We start from the raw sequence: 13686 nt of genomic DNA, 5'->3' as shown, positions 1-13686 counted from the left end.
ACGATGTAAAAAAGATGTTGAGACTCTAGAAAGAGTACAGAGAAGAGCAACAAAGATGATTAGGGGACTGGAGGCTAAAACATATAAGGAACGGTTGCTGGAATTGGGTATGTCTAGTTTAACAAAGAGAAGGACGAGGGGGGACATGATAGCAGTGTTCCAATATCTCAGGGGCTGCCACAAAGAAGAGGGAGTCAAGGTATTCTCCAAAGCGCCTGAAGGCAGGACAAGAAGCAATGGGTGGAAACTAATCAAGGAGAGAAGCAACCTGGAACTAAGGAGAAACTTCCTGACAGTTAGAACAATTAACCAGTGGAACAACCTGCCTCTAGAAGCTGTGAATGCTCCAACACTGGAAGTTTTTAAGAAGAAACTGGACAGCCATTTGTCCAAAATGGTGTAGGGTTTCCTGCCGGAGCAGGGGGTTGGACTAGATGACCTCCAAGGTCCCTTCCATCATCATCATCATCATCATCATCATCATCATCATCATCATCATCATCATCATTATTATTATTATTATTATTAACCCTCTGGAACGAGCTACCCCCCGAGATCCGGACGATTCCGGATCTCCTAACCTTCCGCCGCGCCCTCAAGACATGGCTTTTTCAACAAGCGGGACTGACCTAGGGTGAATTTTAAATAGGGAATAATTTTTAATAATTTTCAAAGATTTTAAATATGACACAGCTATTAATATATTTGCTTTTTAATTGGTTTTATAGGGGAAATGTTTTTTTGTGTTGTTTTTTAACATGCTGTGAGCCGCCCTGAGTCCCTCTGGGGAGAAGGGCGGCATAGAAGTTTAAATATAAATAAATAAATAAATAAACTCCTTCAGCACACCTGTCAGTTCAGAGCATTGTTGTTACCTTGAGTTTAATCATCCTTGCCCTCTTCATATGAAATCTCTTTGGCTTCTTCCTACTGGGATGCTTCTACATTATGCAACTTCCTGGTGAATATTTCTATCCTTATCAAGTGCATTCATGCCTTTTCCCTTTTTCCAAATTTTAAACTCCTTTCTCAAATAGCCTTAGAAGTAGCCCATAAATACCTCTTGAGATGTTATTGTTATACCCCATAATCTGATTACACTTGATGCTGGTATATATACCCCATAATCTGATTATACTTACTGTGAAACCTGGAAGGATCTTGTTTTTCAATTATCTTCTCAGGATAGAGAGCTGCAGGATAAAACAGATATTGTCAAAGATGAACACTCTTTTTTTTCACATCATCACACTAAACTTTGATTGATTGGGTTGTTTTTTTTAATGTGACCAACTAACCCAGAAACAAATATATTGCTTTAAGGTTTAGTGTGATGTGTGATACAAGGCAATGGGTCAGTTTGCACAAAACACTAAACCCAGGGTTGTTTGTTGTTTTTTTTAAAAAAAATAGGGACTCCTGAACAAGCTAGGAACCATTCAGGGTCAATCTTGCAGATCAACAAAATAATGATGGGTTGTTTATCGAGTTTGTGTCTGAGGATGACAATTTTGCAGTGCAATGTTCCTGTAGCGTAATGGGGGGAGACGTGTTTGGAAACAGAAGAATGAAGATAAAAAATTGTTAGGAGGGGATAATTAACTGACCAAACAGTAAAGAGGAATTAAAAGGGAAATTAAGAAACAAAAGAGAGTAAGGTACTGGGTAAATCTTATGTATGTGACTAAACTGACATATCTCATGATAAATTGTGTCTTAACTCTTTGGAAATACTTCTGAAACAGAATAACAAAGGTGGAAGGGACCTCGGAGGTCTTCTAGTCCAACTCCCTGCTCAGGCTGGAGACCCTATACCAGGGGTAGGCAACCTTGGCTCTTTTATGACTCGTGGACTTCAACTCCCAGAATTCCTGAGCCAGCATGGCTAAGCATGGAAACCTCTCCCTTTCTCCTCAGCATGGCTGGCTCAGGAATTCTGGGAGTTGAAGTCCACGAGTCATAAAACAGCCAAGGTTGCCTACCCCTGCCCTATACCATTCCAGACAAGTGGCTGTCCAGTCTCTTCTTAAAAGCCTCCAGTGATGGAGCACCCACAATTTCTGAAGGCAAGGTGTTCCACTGGTCAATTGTTCTCACTGTTAGGAAATGTTTCCTTAGTTTGTAGCTTGCTTCTCTTTGGGATTTAAACAACTTAGAGAAAAGACAGCACTCCAAAGCTCCAAGTGGTGCTTCTTGGCTATGTGTGGGAGAAAGTTTCTGCTGGGCCTTTGTTTCCCAAATGTCTAATCTCTACTTTCAACTAATGCCCTTCTCTAGTCTAGGGATTCCCAATATGCATCTTTGCCCCAGGGTGCTTCCTCTTAAGAAGTAAGAGAGGGATGAGAAAGTAGCTTAAAAAAACAGGAAACGGGGCAAGTCTGGGTTCACACGTCAAGTCTTGACATTACGTGCAGGCTAAGTCACTGTGTGGTGAAGACATGAGGTTGTAGGATGGATGTGAAATGCCCTGGAACTTACATTCGCCCCCTTCTTCATTGACTCGGGAAAGGTCATCTTCTCGTCCGTAGGGAAAGAGATAATGGGGTGGATCGGGCATCCCATAGCCATCTTCCTCTCCAGTTGGAGGCGGGGTCAGTGGTGTTTCCGGAAAGTGGTACCTCTCTTCTTCCGGTGGAACTGGAGGAGAAGGCCTTTCTGCCTTCTTTCCAGCTGCTGGTTTCTTGGTGGCCTTGGGACGCTTCTCCTTAGGTTTCTTGGTGGCCTTGGGACGCTTCACCTTTGGCTTTTTGGTGGCCTTGGGAGGCTTCGGCTTTGGGGAGCTCTTGGGTGGTCTCTCCTTCGGCTTTTTTGTGGGTTTAGGTGGCTTCTCCTTCTTCCCTTTCTTGGGCTTCTCTGTCACTCTTTCCTGTGCTACTTTGGGAGAGAGAAGATGGTTACTTTTCTACGTTTCTAAATAAAACCCAAGAGTTGGAGAATCTATTACACATCCTAACTCAGTGATGGCAAACCTTTTAGAGACCGAGTGGCCAAACTGCAACCCAAAACCCACTTATGCATCGTTGAGTGACGGGTGGGTGTGGCCCATTGGGTGGGTGTGGCCCATTGGGTGGGCGTGGCCCATAGGGTGGGCGTGGCTGCGGTGGTAATGGCAGACTGGGTGGGACTAAAAAGTTCAATCAATCAATTCCAACTTTGCAAGATCTTTTTTTTTCCCCGCGAGAAGTTGAAATTGACTGATTGATTGAACCTTTTTTTTTTTGCACACGGCAGTGGAGGCCTAAAGCGAAAAGTTTTTATAAAACCCAGCTGAAGGCCTAGGACTGGGGCGATGGTGCGCGTGCCCACAGAGAGGGCTCTGAGTGCTGCTTCTGGCACCCGTGCCATAGGTTCGCCACCACTGTCCTAACTCTTATTCAACGAAATTCTTGGTTGCAGGCAATGGACTTACTTGTGAGCCACCCAAACGTTTTACCCAAACGTCCCCCAGATACAACAAAAATAGACCCACCATCAAGACCACAATAAAGATATTAATTATTATCACCGTTGCTCCTTTCCCTCTGATTCAGTAACAAATGGATGGCACCGTACTCTTGACACAAAAGTAGATTTCATCCAGGTTTCCTTATGGAATTTTTCCAGAACTTTTCTTTCTGGGAAATCCTGGACATGAATGCCTGAACTAGATCTGGGCAAAGGGTCTGGGTCTATGAATCAGAGGCTCTCCCTGGACAGACTGCTGGTGATTAATGTCAACTCATAACCCCAACAGAGCAACAGCCTCATTCCTAAATTCCTAAATTCTGAACTGCAGCATGTCTACAGCCTGTGGGAAGAACACCCCAGGTCAGTTTGGGCAACTAGCTATAAAACAGCCTGGCATTTACAGTTATACTAAGAGCGGAAGCGTCCTGCTGGCAGGCTGTCTCAGAAACCATGATTCTCATATCTCCTGACATCTCTCTCTCTCCTTTTGCACAGAGGTACCAAGTCCATGACTAAAGCAAGGTCAGGAATGTGCAGAACAAGATCTAGCTGTCTAAACTCTTCCTGCTGTATCCAAGCCACAAAGGAAATCAAGGTTGGAGACTCTACTGCAGGGCTCTTCAAACTTGGCCCTTTTATGACTGGTGGACTTCAACTCCCAGAATTCCTCAGCCAGCGTGCCTGGCTGAGGAATTCTGGGAGTTGAAGTCCACCAGTCATAAAAGGGCCAAGTTTGAAGACCCCTGCTCTACTGTATTCAGAACCAAACCAGGATGGAGAATGGAAAAGAACAGCAAAGAGTTCTTTGGGACAATTGTGCGTAAGGAAAGGTCCGCTTCCAATTCCAACTGAGTCATGCCCAAGCTGTGATATTCCCTCCACCCAGCTCCAGACTGCATGGACAAGTCCTACGTGCCAAGCTAAGCAACTGCAATTGAGATTCATCAGCGATAATCCACATGTAACTGTCTAGCTAGTTCAAGGCTCCTGCAGGGCAGAAGACAACACTTGAAGGCACATGTTAAGAAAGGCGAGCAAAACTATCAGCTAAGAGGGATTAAGCAGATGGGAAAAAATTAGGAATGCAGTACAATCACTTGAATGCATCATCAGAAGTATGTTTCCAAGAACCGATTGGGCTTTCCTCCAGCTGATTAGGGCTGTTTGAGAGGCCTCACTTGAAAGCTCCACGCACATTCCCAACTCAGATAATTTCTGTGTAATGAGGAAAAATGTGTAGCCTGTCATATCAGTGACATGGTACAAGCTCCTGTTCTGTTGCCAGCACATACCCAGCAGCCAAAGCACATGTCTCCCACAAAATTATCTCCATCAACAGGAAGCATCATGGCCTGTCGGTGCTCTTACTAAAGACCCCTGCCCCCTGGTTTGGCAGGCAAACTCTGACACCCCCTTGAAAAAACAACAGAGTCCTTTCTTGACGCTTGAAGAAAGAACACAAAACCCAGTTTAAGCCTTAAAATAAATGAAATGTATTTTTTAAAGGAAGAAGGCCTTTAAGCATGGAAAACGGGAAAAATATTTTCTCCATACTTAGGTACAGGTAGTCCTTGACTTATGACCACAACTGAGCCCCAAATTTTGGTTACTAAGCAAGACAGCGGTTAAGTGAGTTCTGCCTCATTTTGTGATCTTTCTTGCCACAGTTGTTAATTGAGTTGTCAATTGTCATTGAGTTAGTAACACGGCTGTTAAGTGAATCTGGATTCCCTGTTGACTTGGCTTGTAAGAAGGTCATAAAAAGGGGATCACGTGACCCCGGGACATCGCAACCGTCATAAATATGAACCAGTTGCTAAGTGTCCGAATTTTGATCATGTGACCCTGGGGCTGCTTCTACGGTTGTAATTGTGAAAACTGGTCATCACTTTTTTCAGTGACTTTGTAACTCTGAACGGTCAGTAAACAAATGGCTGTAAGTCAAGGACCACCTGTATTTCCGGGTTCCGGTTCCTCCCAGCTCATAATGTCTGATCTTGTTCACTCTTTGCCTAAAATGAAACCAAAGATCACCTATTAAGAAGCTGCTTGATTGGGTATCCTGGTTAGAACAATGGGGATCCATATTTCAGTATCGACTCAGTCTTATTTTATGATCTTGGATTGATCAATATTATCCAACACCCTACCTCATAGGGTTGTTGTGCAGATAACGTGTGTCCTCCAGCCAGAAAAAACAGGATAGAAATCATATAAGAAGATTTTTTTTAAAAGCAGGGGAGAAAATTGTATACGATGTCTTGTGCCTCTGGGAAGAATGGAAGGTGAAATGGATAATAAATTAATATAATGTACTACTTACATTTTATAATTACGCAATTACTGGGGAATGCATACTAACATAGGTTTTTATCTGACTCCTGGGATAGCTTCCATTGGAGGAGAAATGGAACTGTGAGCCAGATACCACAAATGAAATTTAACTACCTTTAAACCAAAATCCATTCATCAACTTTCCTTGTCAAGGGGTTCTGCTCCTGTTCTAACTGCAGGCAATAACTTGCAACAACTTGCATCAAAAGGCGCAATCAGCCAGTTTAATGAGGATCAGATAAATAGTGCAGAGGTTTCTTGCAGCTACAGATGCTAGAATTAAAGCTGTACCTCACAACTACATGTATGGAGAGCTGCCCTGGGGTAGAGACTACCCTTGGGGGGGTATGTGTCTAGCTAAACATTTCCCCCCACAAAGTTGCAGGTGCCCAAGATAGTAACTTTGTTGGAACAAAGCTGATATAAGTTCAATCAACATCTGGATGGAAGCTGCCTAACAAATCTCACTAAATCATGGTTTTACCAAGCTGTAACAGGACACACACAACTCTGTGCTATGAAACACTGTTTACAAAGGACATTAGCTAGGTTCCTAATCCATGGGAATCCAAAGCTAGACAAGGACAGGTCTGCTGAATTCTTACATTGCACTCAGCTAATATTTGTTGCCTTATGGTCCAGAAGGAAAGAGGCTTTAAAAATATACATATTAAAATATGGAATCAGGTCATAAATGCATCCATCTGCATCCTGCAATGCATCAACAATTCTACACATTTCTTTAAGAACAAACCACGGAGCTCTCTGGCACAAGTGAAGAGTTTCTTGTCCTCAATTATGAAGGACATGCCATGTGGTGAAGAATTAATAAATGCTAATATACCACTAGTCATAAGACATTACATGAGTAATAGGCAATAACTATAAAAGGAGCAGCAGCTGCTCCATAAATATATGCTTTAAAAACAAAGGAAAGATCACATATTGGCACGAACAGACTCTCTCCTGGGACACTTTTTTTCTGCTTTCTGGGCTTTTAAGGGAAGGTTGAAAAAGAAATTGAACAGGAGGAGCTCTCTTGAGGAGACGTGATAGGACAGTTAGCTGCATAGTTTGCTGATTTCTCAGCCCAAGTGCATGAAGTGCATGGTGAAAAAAGTAAGGTTCTGCATTTAGGCAAGAAAAAACAAATGTACAGGTATAGTATAGGGGGTACCTTGCTCAATAGTAGTAACTGTGAGAGAGATCTCGGAGTCCTAGTGGACAATCACTTAAATATGAGCCAGCAGTGTGCTGCAGCTGCTAAAAAAGCCAACACAGTGCTGTGCTGCATTAACAGAGGGATAGAATCAAGATCACGTGAAGTGTTAATACCATTTTACAGTGCCTTGGTAAGGCCACACTTGGAATACTGCATCCAGTTTTGGTCACCACGATGTAAAAAAGATGCTGAAACTCTAGAAAGAGTACAGAGAAGAGCAACAAAGATGATTAGGGGACTGGAGGCTAAAACATATAAGGAACGGTTGCTGGAATTGGGTATGTCTAGTTTAACGAAGAGAAGGACGAGGGGGGACATGATAGCAGCCTTCCAGTATCTCAGGGGCTGCCACAAAGAAGAGGGAGTCAAGCTATTCTCCAAAGCCCCTGAAGGCAGGACAAGAAGCAACGGATGGAAACTAATCAAGGAGAGAAGCAACCTAGAACTAAGGAGAAACTTCCTGACAGTTACAACAATTAACCAGTGGAACAACCTGCCTCCAGAAGCGGTGAATGCGCCAACACTGGAAGTTTTTAAGAAGAAACTGGACAGCCATTTGTCCAAAATGGTATAGGGTTTCCTGCCTGAGCAGGGGGTTGGACTAGATGACCTCCAAGGTCCCTTCCAACTTTATCATTATCATCATCATCATCATCATCATCAAGTGGAAAGAAGAAATTCGCATCCCCAATCATTCCTGCCTATTTCCTAATAATAAACAGTAACAATTTTATAACAGCCTCAGTTTTCATGGATTTCCTCAGATGAGCTGCTGGTTCATATTGGCCACTAAGGACCGCAAGTGAACCGCAACAGGAAGACTGGACAATGATTTCACTCCTAAAATTAGAAGCATACTTTCCCCCCCAATAACTCCATTTTCCCTCCATAGGTAGATCAACCAATGGAGGACAATGAACTCTTGTTCATGAGAACTTCTACCACAACATTTTTTTAGGATGCAGATAAGTTTTTTCTGCTGTATCCACAGATATTAGAAAGGCTGGTGTTCCTTGAGGGACCAACGTCTCCAACAAGATGTTGGGTCAAAAGATCCTGAGCCTAAAAACTTTTCTAGCAACCACAAAGGGCAACGCAGATTGATTTATTTGCATGTGTTCGTTTCAGGTCTTCTATCCTGTCTTCATTTGGGGAGCTCAATATGACACCTATGGGGGTCTGCCTCATTTTAGGAAATAGGTTGGATTGGGAGATGGTATCCAGTTCAGCGTTAACTAGAGTCAAGGGTTTCCCAGATTGTAGTCCGGCATCTTCAACATTAGCCATGTGAGCTTCCAGAAGCCCTGAGTTCCTAGATAACAGTAACATAGCACTCCTAGACTAGAATGAACAAGAAATGAAACACAAAACTTTCCTAATAAAATATTAGCACATCCAACTTTCAGCATCTTCCNTGGTAAGGCCACACTTGGAATACTGCATCCAGTTTTGGTCACCACGATGTAAAAAAGATGCTGAAACTCTAGAAAGAGTACAGAGAAGAGCAACAAAGATGATTAGGGGACTGGAGGCTAAAACATATAAGGAACGGTTGCTGGAATTGGGTATGTCTAGTTTAACGAAGAGAAGGACGAGGGGGGACATGATAGCAGTCTTCCAGTATCTCAGGGGCTGCCACAAAGAAGAGGGAGTCAAGCTATTCTCCAAAGCCCCTGAAGGCAGGACAAGAAGCAACGGATGGAAACTAATCAAGGAGAGAAGCAACCTAGAACTAAGGAGAAACTTCCTGACAGTTACAACAATTAACCAGTGGAACAACCTGCCTCCAGAAGCGGTGAATGCGCCAACACTGGAAGTTTTTAAGAAGAAACTGGACAGCCATTTGTCCAAAATGGTATAGGGTTTCCTGCCTGAGCAGGGGGTTGGACTAGATGACCTCCAAGGTCCCTTCCAACTTTATCATCATCATCATCATCATCATCATCATCATTAAGTGGAAAGAAGAAATTCGCATCCCCAATCATTCCTGCCTATTTCCTAATAATAAACAGTAACAATTTTATAACAGCCTCAGTTTTCATGGATTTCCTCAGATGAGCTGCTGACTCATATTGGCCACTAAGGACTGCAAGTGAACCGCAACAGGAAGACTGGACAATGATTTCACTCCTAAAATTAGAAGCATACTTTTCCCCCCAATAACTCCATTTTCCCTCCATAGGTAGATCAACCAATGGAGGACAATGAACTCTTGTTCATGAGAACTTCTACCACAACAATTTTTTAGGATGCAGATAAGTTTTTTCTGCTGTATCCACAGATATTAGAAAGGCTGGTGTTCCTTGAGGGACCAACGTCTCCAACAAGATGTTGGGTCAAAAGATCCTGAGCCTAAAAACTTTTCTAGCAACCACAAAGGGCAACGCAGATTGATTTATTTGCATGTGTTCGTTTCAGGTCTTCTATCCTGTCTTCATTTGGGGAGCTCAATATGACACCTATGGGGGTCTGCCTCATTTTAGGAAATAGGTTGGATTGGGAGACGGTATCCAGTTCAGCGTTAACTAGAGTCAAGGGTTTCCCAGATTGTAGTCCGGCATCTTCAACATTAGCCATGTGAGCTTCCAGAAGCCCTGAGTTCCTAGATAACAGTAACATAGCACTCCTAGACTAGAATGAACAAGAAATGAAACACAAAACTTTCCTAATAAAATATTAGCACATCCAACTTTCAGCATCTTCCAGGCTTAGTAAATGAACTTTGATTATCTAAATTTACTGTCACTGTATTTAGGGCAAGAGAAGGCTGTGAAACAAAACTTTCTTTACTTTCACCAATAGATACTCTTGTGGAAAGTTGAAAAATCTCCATGCATCATGCTACAACATTTAAATGCGGTTTGCTGACTATGAGAGAATTGGCCGGGCTCACGTATCACGCAAAACACAGGAAATGGGGAAACTTTGACTCTTGGATTACATCTCCAGCTATCCCGGCCAGCAAAAAGAGATGCTGTGTGTTGCATTTCACAGCCTGGAGAAGACCACGAGTTTGCCATGCCTGCACCAAAATGACAACATTGAGCTTAGAAGCTGCAGTGGCTGGATTCCAGTCAAGATCAAGCCAATCAAAATAGATTCTGACTTAGCTTAATAAAGGGACCCGTCTGTTAAGTCAAGCCACTGATCCACTGGATCTAATCAAAGGCTACCACGTCCGGGCAAAAATTAGATAGAAGCAAAACAAATCTCTGTTGCCACTAAAGGTTTTTGCAGACCAGAGATGGGAAGTCTGATTTAATCTGCAGTACTCTGAGTAGCAGTGTCTCCCCGGTGCAAGTCTTTCCTAGCAGTTCTCCATCCAAATGAAAACTTAGGATCTCCTCGGCATAGAGCAGGGGTAGGCAACCTTGGCTCTTTTATGACTCGTGGACGTCAACTCCCAGAATTCCTGAGCCAGCATGGCTTCAGGAATTCTGGGAGTTGACGTCCACGAGTCATAAAAGAACCAAGGTTGCCTACCCCTGGCATAGAGCAAGCGACTTTTCTCGGCCTTGGCAAGTTGCAGAGTAAGAAGTCTGCACATCTTAAAGTTGCCAAGGTTGAGAACCGCTGACGGTAGAGGGGATTGTAGAGATAGGCCGACATATCAGGTCTCACCTTCTTCCACCTCTGTCGGGGCTTTCTCTCCTTCTGCAGGATCCAGGTTTCCTTGATTCTCAGGAAGTGCCGCAGCCACAGCCACTTTCTCCGCCTCTGGCCCTTCTACGTCCTCCTCCACCTCTCCCAAGAAGCCTTTCAAGAATTCCTCAATTTCATGGTCCGTCAACACGGACTGGGGCTCCACAAGACCCGGGTTCCAGAGACACCAGAGTCCCACCAGCAGGGAAAGAAGCAGCGGGGGACCAGCACCTTTCATCCTGCAGACAGATGGCAATGGGGGGGGGGGGTCTTGGGAGAAGGGAAGGGGGACACTTCCAGGTGGTCTTCTCCCTCTTTTGCTGGGGTAGGAAGCTGTCTTCTCCTGGATGCCACCGCTGTCTTCTCCTGGATGCTGTCTTCTCCTGGATGTCTTCTCCTGGATGCCACCGCTGAGTGGGGAAGAGGCTAGAGGCAGCCTAGACCAGAGGAGGGAAGGAGAGAAGCAGCAGCCCAAACTCGCTTAAAAAAGATAAAAAAAACTTGAGTCCAGGAATTGACTTGCAGAAGGGAACAAGGAGAGGCCCGTCGGAAGAAGGAGAGAAGTCGGTTTTGGTCAGAGAGAGACGCCGGGTCTTCTCCCAGCTCGTGCTCCAGCTCCAGCCGAGCAGCTTCGGGGATTTGCAGCAGGGAAGCGGCAGGACTCGCCAACGGTCCGCGCCGTCCAGTACGGCGCAGCAAAGCAACCGAGGCCCGAGGGGCGACTGGGGATGCCGCGAAGGCGAGCCCGCCCGGCCGCCCGCCCCTTCGAGCTCTCCCTTCCTCGCAGCCTCCGGCCGGTCCTTTCGGCCCCTGGAGCCTCCGGTCTCCTGCAGCAGGGAGATGGGGACGCCGGGGGGGGGACGGCACCGGTCCGCGCGGATGCTCAAGTTGGCCCCAGCTGGGTCCGTCTCTGCTCGGCCACCAGACGCGGGGCTCCGGGGACCGGGGCAGGAAGGAAGGGAGCTGCTGGGGAGCCTCCAGATCCAGTTCGAGCGAAGGGAGCTGGTCTCCTCCCCCGACTGCGGTCGGTCCTCCCCCCCCCGCCCCCGAGGCGATCCCAGCGAAGGGTGGGTCTCGGTCGGCTTCGCCACGTGTAGCCAGCGCAGTTCAACCCCGCTCCTCCGTTGCTGGGCTGGGGCTGCCGGAGTGGGTTTCCTCCTCTTCTGCCCCCCCCTCCAAGACGCCCTCCCTCCCTCCCTCCCTCCCTCGGGAGGGAGGGGGGGGATGGCTTACTTCGCGGGTGGAGAGGAGGGGGTGCGCCCCCGGTGCCTAGGGTTGCCAGGTCTGCTTCCCAAAAATAGCGGACAAGCGGGGGTGGGTGGGGGTTAAGTAGTAAAAAAGAAGTAGACCGTACAGCTTTAGATTACGTACCGTTTCATCATGAAGCTTTTGAATTAAAAAAAAAATGTCCACTGTTTTGTGGAAAAAAAATAGTGAACATAATGTGAAAAAACTGTAGGGTTGCTAGGTGTCCACTATTTGAGTGGACAGTCCACTTTTTTCTAGGGTTGCCAGGTCTGCTTCCCAAAATATAGCGGACAAGCGTGTGGGGGGTGGTGGTTAAGTAGTAAAAAAAAAGTAGACCGTACAGCTTTAGATTACCTACCGTTTCATCATGAAGCTTTTGAATTAAAAAAAAAAAGGTCCACTATTTTGTGCAAAAAAAAAAATAGTGAACATCATGTGAAAAAAGTAGGGTTGCCAGGTGTCCACTATTTGAGTGGACAGTCCACTTTTTTCTAGGGTTGCCAGGTCTGCTTCCCAAAAAATAGCGGACAAGCGGGTGGTGGTGGTGGTTAAGTAGTAAAAAAAAAGTAGACGCACAGCTTTAGATTAGGTACCGTTTCATCATGAAGCTTTTGAATAAAAAAAAAATGTCCACTATTTTGTGGGGAAAAAAATAGTGAACATCATGTGAAAAAAGTAGGGTTGCCAGGTGTCCACTATTTGAGTGGACAGTCCACTTTTTTCTAGGGTTGCCAGGTCTGCTTCCAAAAAATAGCGGACAAGCGTGTGGGGGGTGGTGGTTAAGTAGTAAAAAAAAAGTAGACCGTACAGCTTTAGATTAGGTACCGTTTCATCATAAAGCTTTTGAATAAAAAAAAATGTCCACTATTTTGTGGGGAAAAAAATAGTGAACATCATGTGAAAAAACTGTAGGGTTTCCAGGTGTCCACTATTTGAGTGGACAGTCCACTTTTTTCTAGGGTTGCCAGGTCTGCTTCCAAAAAATAGCGGACAAGCGTGTGGGTGGTGGTGGTTAAGTAGTAAAAAAAAAGTAGACCGTACAGCTTTAGATTAGGTACCGTTTCATCATGAAGCTTTTGAATAAAAAAAAAATGTCCACTATTTTGTGGGGAAAAAAATAGTGAACATCATGTGAAAAAACTGTAGGGTTTCCAGGTGTCCACTATTTGAGTGGACAGTCCACTTTTTTCTAGGGTTGCCAGGTCTGCTTCCCAAAAAATAGCGGACAAGCGTGTGGGGGGGGGTGGTTAAGTAGTAAAAAAAAAGTAGACCGTACAGCTTTAGATTACCTACCGTTTCATCATGAAGCTTTTGAATTAAAAAAAAAATGTCCACTGTTTTGTGCAAAAAAAAAAATAGTGAACATCACGTGAAAAAAGTAGGGTTGCCAGGTGTCCACTATTTGAGTGGACAGTCCACTTTTTTCTAGGGTTGCCAGCTCTGCTTCCCAAAAAATAGCGGACAAGCGTGTGGGTGGTGGTGGTTAAGTAGTAAAAAAAAAGTAGACCGTACAGCTTTAGATTACGTACCATTTCATAAAAAAAAAATGTCCACTATTTTGTGAAAAAAAAAATAGTGAACATCATGTGAAAAAAGTAGGGTTGCCAGGTGTGTCCACTATTTGAGTGGACAGTCCACTTTTTTCTAGGGTTGCCAGGTCTGCTTCCCAAAAATAGCGGACAAGCGGGGGTGGGGTGCGGTGGTTAAGTAGTAAAAAAAAAGTAGACCGTACAGCTTTAGATTACGTACCATTTCATAAAAAAAAAATGTCCACTATTTTGTGGGGAAAAAAA

The 13686-nt window shown here is 44.7% G+C and overlaps 1 protein-coding gene across 1 annotated transcript in view; it reads right to left on the bottom strand.

Moving 5' to 3' along the window:
• AEBP1 (AE binding protein 1) overlaps positions 1-10883 on the bottom strand; it is a 37966-nt gene extending 27083 nt beyond the window's left edge. The window contains exons 1-3 of the mRNA XM_029283884.1: positions 10625-10883; positions 2479-2871; positions 1143-1193 (exon numbers count right to left, since the gene is read on the bottom strand). Of these exons, the coding sequence (XP_029139717.1) occupies positions 1143-1193; positions 2479-2871; positions 10625-10883 (703 nt within the window). The remainder of the gene's footprint in view (positions 1-1142; positions 1194-2478; positions 2872-10624) is intronic.
• Between the last annotated feature and the right edge of the window lie 2803 nt (positions 10884-13686).

This window comes from Protobothrops mucrosquamatus, unplaced genomic scaffold (genome assembly GCF_001527695.2).
Source record: "Protobothrops mucrosquamatus isolate PMUCROS unplaced genomic scaffold, P.Mucros_1.0 scaffold262, whole genome shotgun sequence".
Taxonomy (NCBI): domain Eukaryota; kingdom Metazoa; phylum Chordata; class Lepidosauria; order Squamata; family Viperidae; genus Protobothrops; species Protobothrops mucrosquamatus.
This window is presented reverse-complemented; position numbering and strand designations above follow the sequence as displayed.